The sequence below is a fragment of the Brugia malayi genome, assembly GCF_000002995.4.
Source record: "Brugia malayi strain FR3 genome assembly, contig: Bm_v4_ChrX_scaffold_001, whole genome shotgun sequence".
Classification (NCBI taxonomy): domain Eukaryota; kingdom Metazoa; phylum Nematoda; class Chromadorea; order Rhabditida; family Onchocercidae; genus Brugia; species Brugia malayi.
In genome coordinates this window covers 6583058-6593706 of record NW_025062479.1, presented here as the reverse complement: position 1 = coordinate 6593706, position 10649 = coordinate 6583058, and the positions used below count along the sequence as shown (strand labels likewise).

Here is a 10649-nt window from a genome sequence, read left to right as displayed (position 1 = left end):
CTTTCACCAACTTTTCACAAATATTTTTGAAAGTAATAGTATAGGCTCATTCAAAAAATCTAAATGAATTCTACCAGTCACAAACTAGCTGCTTCATACTTAAGTAATGGAAAATTGATCATCGTATCCAATAAATGATCACAGATGTATCACAATTTCTTTTATCCATGGCAGAGTGTATGGATTTTATTCCTACTGTTCTGTTTAAAAACATCTGAAGTTCTAACCAAGAACAGTAGCAAAAAGGTGACTCTGAAAAGACATGAATAAAATTTTCTCAGTGTCCGCTTTCTTTACGGATTCTCTGTTTTCATTTTTCAGGACTGGTTTGTGTAACAAAATTTCTTTTATCCATTTATGCGGCTTATAATTTATTTCTTTATTTCAGTGAATAATACTGTATTGTTTTAGGTTAAAGAATCCTGGGCATCTACTGGCAAAGAAGATTTGGTTGATTCACAATAATGTTAAGGTATGTCTAAAAACCTTCAGCTTTCATACATTAAAAATAACACCATTTGTTTCATACCAACAAAACATAAAGGATGAATATATAGTAGTATTTATCTGCTTCCATCTGGAAAGTTTTTTGCAGTCTTTTCTCTTTTCCCAAAACTACATATTTTTCTTAGTCTCACCAAGAACAGAACTGCCCACACGATTATGTTCAGCCTGCAATTTTTAAGAAATGCCGAGGAACTGAAAGGAATCGTCAGCTATTAAGAAAATATGATAATGAATAAGGAAAAATATACTGCCTTATATACGAATCTTAACAAAATCCAATTCATATACTGCACTGATAAATATTTTTGTGTTTTGCAACGATAAAATTCAAGAAAATCATGAATATAAAAAAGACAAATCTCAAAACAATAATTTCACTGATGCTTTGTGATTATAATAGTCAGTTCTCACGACCCCTCCACTTTAGTATACACATCCACATTTAATTACGCATTCTTTTGTAATCTTCCCCTACTTCATCCATAATGCCAACGTTGATTTTTTCTTCCTTCATTCACATATACGAAATTCGCAATGTTCTACTGAGCCTTAATTTCCATAATATCAACATATAAATCATTAGTAGTCCATGATGTTTCGCTCGAATGCTGAAGTGTTTCAAACATCAAGCTTTAAGACACTCAACCCGAAAGCAGATGACCTGTATGCATCTCCTGTATGAAATTTTTCTCTTATTACCTCGAGAGGACCAAAGACGAACCAGTATAAACTAGCAAATCAAAGACTGTGCAGTACTTGGTTAAAGCAATGAAAAAGGAATTGGACTATCATTATTCAAATAATGAAGTTTCGTAGAAATAAGTGTCGAACATATTAGGCTATAGTCTTCTCTCACTAATTCTCAAAAAAAAAAAAAAAAAAAAAAAAAAAATGAAACTAGAGAAAAGAAGAAGCATGCAACATTTCTTGCGATGTTTCAAACACTCACACTACTCACTAAGTTGCTAAGCCGAAAGTTAGTGGTATAATGGCTGTGAATTACATATTCTAGATTTCACTTAACTTAAATGAAACCCATAATGTAAAGATATGGATAAATATATTGATCATCGTACGATGATACGGCAATAAGATTTGCACATTGGACGGAATAATATTATTCCACTTTATCGCGAAAGCCATCAGAATAAAATGCAATGACTGTTTCATCAGTTAAATGAAAACCAGAACATAATTTAATCCTTGAAAGATTCATTTAACTCGTCAAATTCTCCTATGCCATTCTCTGGCGCCCAGATAGAAAATCTGCAGTCAAAGTACGAAGTGGAAGCAACGGCGATTTGAAAAAAGTCTCGAAGTGTTCAGATTAAATCCTCCTACATCAAAAAGACGAGAAAATTCCATAAAAAAGTGAAGCATTCGATATTCCACATTGTTACTTTAGATGTTAAGAAAACAAGCATTTTCACCTAACGCAGCGAAGTTAAGATTTCTGGTAAGACAAGTTTGACCGAATCACAGTACCGCTCTGACCAGAAGGCGACACCTGATAACAGAACAAAAACTAACTGCATTCGCAAAATCTTTGAATGGCATTCAAATAAAATAATAATGAAGCTTACATATGAAGAATATAAGAGCAGGCAGTCAGAGAAAAAAGTAAGCAAGACGTTTTCGAATGGTAAACGGATAGTAGAAACTCTGAATCAGGTATAAAAGGAACAGTTTGTCTAACAATCTCTCACGGAATATTTTCACAGCAACAAAATGAAAAGTTTGCCTATTGAAAAAAAGAAATCCTGACTGCGCACTTGATACTGATAGTAGCAGTAGTGCAGAGAATTAACACAAGTTAAATTATAAGCGAAACATATTGCAGTAGTTACTGCAACATTCCAAATCTGCCCAACCATATGGCAAGGAATAACGCAAAATCCTGACCAGTCCAGTAATAACTTACCCATCAAATTGTCACTTTTACTTAACAGCCCAAATACGCGTGATTCAGTGCAATACTCTTAGAATGCTTATCAGAAAAAAAAAAAAAATTGCGACGAATGAGTCTGTTCTTTAACCATTTGATAGGTAGCATGCAATATTAACTGAGAGAGCACTTAATCAACTGCTCAACCTGAGATGCAAATAGTACAAGCAGATGACATTAAAAAAATGGATGAGTTTAGATGTATTTCATTGATGTATCTTATTCTCAAAGTCTAAACTAAAATTCCAAGTACTTCAAACTTTGAAAAGCTATCTATCATACTGTGAATCTGTCCTTGAATCCCATGTAACTCGGGATTGGCTGCATTTTATCAGGATCAGCATATTAAGTGGATAGCATAATTAGTTTTGGATATTTGTCAAATATGGACCACAACCAATACCGTTTAGTTTGTTAGGATAAAAATGAGCAACTGCATTTTTAGCAACAGTTTAGTAAAGATGCAAAATCAATTGATATATAGTATTAAGAATAGAAATCAAACACGCTTTCATGAGAAAAGTGTTATCATTCGTGGATAATTAAAGCAAAAGTGAAATCTAATCTGAGCATAAAATTATTAAATTAATATTGCTGATATCTGTTTACAGTAATAACAAAAAAGAGACGTCCCATTTACAAAAACTTAGACCTTGCGATGAATTATGAGAGATGCATATTTTCCAGTATCATTATTGTTTCATTGCTTACATTTAAAAATCATCAAAGTAAAGACAATCACAATGTCATTGTAGTGCCATTAAAAAAGATCGAAATATCAGCAAAACCTTAGTATCTTTTGTTCCATCCACACATAAGTGACAACAAATAGTTTATAAAAGACTCTTGGTAATATAGCTAATTACCAGCTCCTTTATTAGCTCTACAAGTTTGTTTATATTACAGCTATCTCACAACGCTGAAAGCACTTGCAAACTGTATAGTGCACTTCACCAAATTACATATTCAAAATTCACACTCACTTACAAAAAAGCAGCACACACAGGTGCACGTACATATTGCAGACAAAAGCAATAAGTTCCAGGACACGGATGTGCCAGAGCTACGCGACCGAACGCCATCCCTCCTTTCTGCTGTCTTAGAATGTGTATATCCCGAACCTGTTCTAGAATGTTCCACGCCCCGTCCTATTTCCTACTGCTTTTCTGCCTCTCTTTCTTTATCTTTTACAGTAGAGGTGTTTCGCTACTTAGTCTCGATGTGAACGGGAGGGTGGAGAAAGGCCGGGAAGTTCAGTTGTTAGCGTCATTCAAGAGCACAGGATCCTATTGGATTCATTTAAAAGCCCACAGAGATTAAAAAAGAAGAAAAGGATCCGTGGTTCAACTATTGCTGCAACGAAGGCATGGTGCAAGAAAAGGATTTCCTCAAGATTAATGAAAAAACGTACAAAGGAAATAAATAAAGCCTTAACACCGTGTGCATATAATACACCTCAAAAGGTGTGGACGATGACTTCGTTCACCATATCTGCATTTACATTGCTACTTAGTCAATTACTAAATACCTTTAAATGCCTTTTCGCAAATTACATCGTCGTCTAGCGCAGTTTGATTTCCACTACTTTTTTTGTTTTCTATCGTTCTACAACCAAAATACTTTCGTTTTGCTATTGGCTACTACCTGCATATTGTCAGAACATGTAATTCTAGTCGTTATCAGTCAGCACTATATGTCCATGTGGTTTTAGTATGGTACTATTGTCCGTCACTTCTTTGTATCATTAACTGCATTTCAGTAATGCTAAGATGTACAACAGTCAAAGTGTTTTATCTTCCTCAATGATCTATTGGCTGATTTTCATGGTCACATTGGGATTCGCTGCATACATTGATAAATGTAAATACTGCTCGCTTGTCGTGGAAACATTCAAAGCGGTTTGTTTTATAATGGCAGGTACTATTTCTTAAGGATAAACAGAGTTATTAAAGTTATTTAACATTTTGGCAATGTAGGATTCGTTCTGAACTTTGGAAATCTTTTTTACATCCACAGTTATAGATTCTGGTTTGGTAAAGAGTGCATATATGTAATGTAAGGATGACTTATTTTAGAGATACTACGTATGTATAAATTCTATTTTTGCACCAGTTTTTCTAGTTTATTTTGTAGGGCCTGAAAAAAACTGAAAATCAGCACTTTGCTGGTGGAAATACTGATTGGGAGGAGAAAAAGTTGGGAAAGTTTGCCAGAAGGTTTGTTGATATTTTTAGAATCTCTTTCTGTTAAAGTTAATTTTGGTTAAAATTTGTTCTTTCAAAAATTAGCATTGGATATGTTTAAGGTTTGATTGTAAATTGTGAGTGTGAAAGACTAGTTCATATAGAACTTTATGTGGACTGTAATTCAAAAAATTTTGTATAAAGCTAATGATAAAGGATAAAGGATAATGATAAAGTTGGTACACATAAAGCTAAGGTAGTTTTTAGGTGAACTTTTGTCTTTGCTTTCAAAGAGGAGTTTTTATGGGATATTTGGGACTGAAATATTTGAAATTAACCAAAAAATTTATTGAAAGTTCACAGTGCTGTATAATCTTTATCGTTTTAGTGAAATAAGATTGATAGAGATTATGGAGTATCTATGTAAAATGAAATATTTGGATGATTCGAATGGATTTAGAGATGTCAAGGATATCGAATTCAAGGTATCTGAACGGTTACCAGCAGCATTCGTTCATTAAAAGTCGTTTTATTTGAAACGCTATAGGTTTTTACAAAGGCAAAATTAATTATAACGATATTGCAGTGTCAGCAGTTGGTTGAAGAACATGAAGAGAGCATTGAGAACTGGTACTTCCATAAACAGCTTTCCAATCCTGATTTCCTGAAGTGGTTTTGTTACGAAAAGTTGCGGTTATGTTGCAATGCGGGACATTTTGGTGCAGATTGCAAACCTTGTCCTGGTGTTGATAAAGGTCTTCCAGTTTGTTCTGGCCATGGATCTTGTCAGGTTTCCATTAAAAATCTGTCAGTTTTGAAAAAAGTTCCAATGAAACCAAAAATAGTAAAAGAAATTAAATTGATACTTTTACGATAATAAGTTTTAGGGTGATGGCTCTCGAGAAGGGAGTGGTAAGTGCAGGTGTGACATAGGTTATGTTGGCTTTATGTGTAGCAACTGTGATGCAAATTATTACGCTACGCGAAATAGTTCTGCTTTCATTTGCAAGGGTAAATTTAATTATACACAGTGCATTATGCACTAAAACAAATGGATATGATGAATATTTTGAAGTGTTTTTACTTTTTAATATTTTTTGCCAATTTTTTTAATGCTTGGAAATTAGAAAAATATGACGATTTCACTTATGAAGTGGAATAACTAAATCTTTTACGGTTTTCATTATTTATAATGCCTTTGACATTTCTAGAATGTCACAAATCGTGTAGAGGCGGTTGTTCTGCTGGTGGGCCAGGAAATTGTAAAGAGTGTCATGTTGGGTGGGTCATGAATGATAACAATGAATGTGAAGGTTCGAAAAGTTCCAGTTTTAACCGTATTGTGGAATTAATGTTCTTGCAGATTTCTTTACATGGAGCAAAGTATATTTTCACTATCGCTTAAACAGTTATTTTTAAAGTTTATTCAATTTTTTTTTGGTTTTACAGATACCAACGAATGTCTTGATGAAAATCGGTGTACTGGTGAACATGTTAAGTGCATTAATACAGATGGTTCATACGAATGTATATGTGAGAAAGGCTTTGTCAAAGGCTCTAAGGGTATTTGTGAAGTTGACGTTAAAGGTATGTCTCGATTTTCTTTTTGTAGAAAAACCTTCTGTTTTTTTTTTTTCTTTTTTTTTTTTTTTTATTTTCTCGCTTAAAAATATTATAGAAGTGTCCTCCAGGTTTAATTTACTTTATGCTTTGTTGAAATAGGTGTTGTTTTTAAGTATGTTCTGGTATTTGCCAAATATATGTGGCAAAATTTTTAATATTTAAATTCATGTATATTGTGACACTTACTTGTAAGTCTTGTCTTATTCTAGAGGCGAGAACACGCTGCTGTTTCTCGGTTTAATTTTACCCTAATATATATAACCAACCTTTAGAAATGTTAAAACATAGGAAAAATTTTTTGAAAACACTATCACCGTTTTGTCCTTATATGTTCTTCTTGAGGTAAATAGCATGACGTTTTTTTTTTTATGGCATAATACTTTACAGCACATTAGGCTGATCAAAATCGGTATAATGTTATATTCACACTTTTATGGTGATCTCTGTTTTGTTTTATATGCCTAATCTTTTAGTATTCTAAATGTAAAAGCTGCTTTCATATTAGCATTTTAAAGCTGTTTAACAATAATTACCATGGAATTGTTGGGTACTTAATGTGAATGGTGATGCGGTGATGCTAAAATATCAGATTTTGTTGACAGTATTCTTGAGTGTTGGTACATTTTATTATAACATTTACTGCTGTAATGCTTTTCAGCTTCGCCTGGGAAATTGTGGGTACGACCAGACAGGTTACTTCGTTCGTTTTCGATTACAGGCCTTTGTATATTAGTAATAGTGGTCATTTGGCGGCGGTCATTCAGTTTATTTGTATTCGCTGCTCTGTGTGCACTCATGGCTTTGTTCATTGAATTTTATTTTGATCACAGCACACTTTCTAAAATTCCACATTCCTTGCTTTGATCTACTAGCTGTTTCAAAAATTGTCCCAGACGTCTTATCCTCGTTTCATCTGGAAGCTTCTCCCATTTTCTGTTAATCTTTATATAAATTGATGTGTAAAGCGAAGTACAGATTTGCATAATTACTGACTAAGAATTGTTTTTGATTATTACCTGCATGAATACGATTCAGCACGTGAATTCGTCAAATCTGATTTTCAACAAATGAAATTCACTTTCTGCTAAAAACAGCAGAAATGCAAGATTAGATGAGTTGTTCATGGGAAATACTTGCAATTTTTGTTTTTTCATAAATTTCTTTATATATTTTATGATTTGCCAATATAGCTTTTTACAGCACCTAGTGCGATTAATGAGGAAAGGGCCAAAAATAGGAAGAGCAGTGGCAATTTAGAGAACTTCGAAATCGATATTACGACGAAAAATTTTGAGAACCCGCAAAAGGATTTGTCGAATTCAAAAGTGGAAAGTGAAAGAAATCACAAGCGAAATAGTCAGATTTCCACGACGGATGAATTATAATTCATATATTTTTTTGGCAAAAATTTGTTGATATGTTTTGTCGGGGTGATTCATGAAAGTACTGGCATCTCCATATTGTTGACCTATTGTTTACAAAATTATTTTTTTTTTTTTAACTCATTCGAAAATACACATAACACAGTTATTTTCCATTATATTGGGTGAAGGAATATTAGAACTTTTAACTCAGCAACAGCTTTTATTTTTATGTTTGAATTGGGAAGTGTTTTGCTATTTTTATAGTTCCTATAAATTATTGCTCGCTGTCTTTTTTCGTCAGAAATTTCACTAATCATAAAAGAAATTTGATCGCTTAACTGTTATACTGTGTTAAGTAGAGACCTCACATATTTCAAGCATGTTGTTGTAAATGATTTTTATTTTTTGCTTACTGCCTTCGTTAAATCGATGGCCACGCTTTCTTGTGATTACATAGTACGTTGCATGCGTTGAATCCCAGCAAGGAACTTCGTACCTTAATTATTGTTGAGATAACACTTTTTGGGAGTTAAGAATTTTTTAACAATACCACACTGTTAAGGAAAATAAATTGCAGAAATATACTCCATCAGAAGTGAGAGATATAGATGGTAATTATGGTAGTTGTAAATGGAGTGAGTTGATGATATCTTGTGGTTAAGATGACATTACTATAATATGCTTTGGCAGGGACAGTGATTACATTTAACAAGTGTCTACATTTTCTTTAGAAAAAACAACTCGATGTTAAATAAAGGATTATATTCTTTTAATCACTCCGTGAATATGCCTACTTTTAATTGTAGTTGCAACACTGAGTTTTATATCAGGTTTTCATGATGGGAACATATCGCTACACTTCATTTCTTTTTATATGAAAATATTTTCCGAAGTTGACTGGTTGTGTAACTTTCCTTTGGAATGAGATTAATTCTGGGTCATAATATTTCTGGATTCACTATGTTTTCGAAATGGATTGAGGTAGTTTTATGTGCCAATTATTATTTAAGCATTTTCTGTCGCTTGGGTAAATGTCTGGAATCTGTTGCGGCTACGTTCAGTATCTTAACTTTTCCTACTTGTCCGATGTGGAGCAACTACACTCTATGCTGCTTCCATTGATGAAAATATCTTTAACCAATTTGTTTGCTGCTGCCGTTATCGCTCATTGATTTTTGTCTGCTTTGCACCTCTGAACCCTTTTTCTTTGCCCGTTTTTATATTACTAATGATTGTTGTTCTGTTGTAATAAGGTCTAACAACTTTTTTGGTGCTTTTCGTTTAAACTATTGTTGGTAATAACGCCGCTGCTTCTAGAAATCGTCTCAGCTTTCATTTGTGTTCTTTATTTTTGTGTTTTAACTGTGACTTAGGGATATATGTCACCATTGCTAGTCAGTAACTTGTTCCTTCATCTTCGGGTTGTTATTCGGACAGTCTTCAATGACCAAGAAAAACACATGTTTAGTAATCATGTTGTGTAGAGAAACAACTGAGTTATAAGTGACAGAGAACTTTTACTCTGAGTATCACAAGTTCCTGGTTTTCATCTGATATGCTTAACTGTTAATCATGCTAGATTGTTTCTGCGTGAACGGTGCTAATTCTTGTTTTCTTTCCAATTTCTCATTTTTTAAAATTTAGTATAAGGATTGTCACAACTTAAAATATGCCACAAAATCAGTTGACAGAAAGGGAAAATAGTGTAAAGCATACACTTTTTACACTAACTTTACTCATAACAGCAAGCTTTAATGGTGTGTTTTTCATCCTTACTCTTAATATTCACTATCCACTTAATAGTACTAATATTACAGAGAGCTTACATAGATGGGGAACTCTATCTGAATATCGGGCAGTTGCATAAGGGAATTAGGATTGCATAAGAGAATTAAGAGGTAATTAAGCTCCACATTCTACCACCACTGCTTTGTTTCTTGGAATAAGAGTTCTTATATGCCATTTTGAACTCGAGTAATACTGATAATATAAAAGTATAGTGGTTAATGTCAGTGGAATTGTTTCCGGCAGAACCATTTGCTTCACGTGGACGAAGTTTTATTTCATAATGACTTTGATTAGTTAGCTTTGTCATTTGTGAATGAAGTTTTGGTAATCTTTGCCAAAAATATGCCAATGACATTTTCTTTTGATACTGCTTTTAATATGCTATACATATAATTCAGGTTATTCCCTCTCTCAGGACTGTTTATCATTTACTTTCCTTATCCGTGATAATCCTATCATTTTATTATTTTAACTAACCGTGATGGCAGATTTAAAAGTTCCACAATCGTCCGCTAGCGTATTGCAAAAATATAGCAGAAGTCTTGCATTTTTGCTAATCGTTTTTTTGTTCTGGGCAGGGTGCATTATTTTTCTGTTGTACTGTTGTGAATGAAACTGTTTCTATTATTACCATAAATTTTGAACACTTTCAGGAAATGACCTCTAGTACGATGGGTGTTAAAAGATTGTGTGTGGGAGAAAGAAAGAAAAAAAAAAGGAAATGGGGAAACAGAGGCAATTTATGAATGCGGAGTTGGAATTATTCAGTAATACGTTCAGCACGGTGACTTCATTTCCTGATTGTCCACTTCCTTCTCTTTTGATATTGTTGTCCAGCTCTGCGGGAATATCTACTTTGTTTAACTCTTCCTTTAAGCATAAGATATTCGTGCCATCAACAAAAAACTTCAAATCGATTAAACTGCTTCACCTAACATTTTTTCAGTTTTTATAAAGAAAGTGATTTATGATTTGCGAGTAATTCCCAGTGCTACTCTAACTTCAGTGTTTTGCCTTTCATCAATAGGAAAAACGAAAGTGTCGGACACGAAGATATTTCAAATTATTCAGAAACGTTTTTTCTAGTACACAGTGATAATCATGACAATAATGAAAAATGAATAAGATAGGTGAGTTGCTGATTCACTAGCAGTTTCTTTAAAGAGATCACAAATTCCAAGAAAGGAAACAGAAGTGAAAATTTATTTATAGGTAATTCAAAGAATCAAGGAGAGTCCA

The 10649-nt window shown here is 33.3% G+C and overlaps 1 protein-coding gene across 2 annotated transcripts; it reads left to right on the top strand.

Moving 5' to 3' along the window:
* Window positions 1-4221: 4221 nt before the first annotated feature.
* Window positions 4222-7643, top strand: Bm3228 (Uncharacterized protein; the record flags this gene model as incomplete). 2 transcript variants are annotated; one of them, XM_043073879.1, is made up of 9 exons in its annotated part: window positions 4222-4350; window positions 4586-4668; window positions 5024-5120; window positions 5222-5425; window positions 5523-5646; window positions 5847-5948; window positions 6085-6222; window positions 6917-6950; window positions 7459-7465. In XM_043073879.1, 9 exons carry the CDS (start codon window positions 4222-4224, stop codon window positions 7463-7465), a joined length of 918 nt encoding a protein of 305 aa, XP_042929813.1. The 2 variants fall into 2 exon arrangements, with proteins under 2 accessions (XP_042929813.1, XP_001899139.2); XM_001899104.2 differs by lacking the exon at window positions 6917-6950 and having other exon boundaries at window positions 7459-7643.
* Between the last annotated feature and the right edge of the window lie 3006 nt (window positions 7644-10649).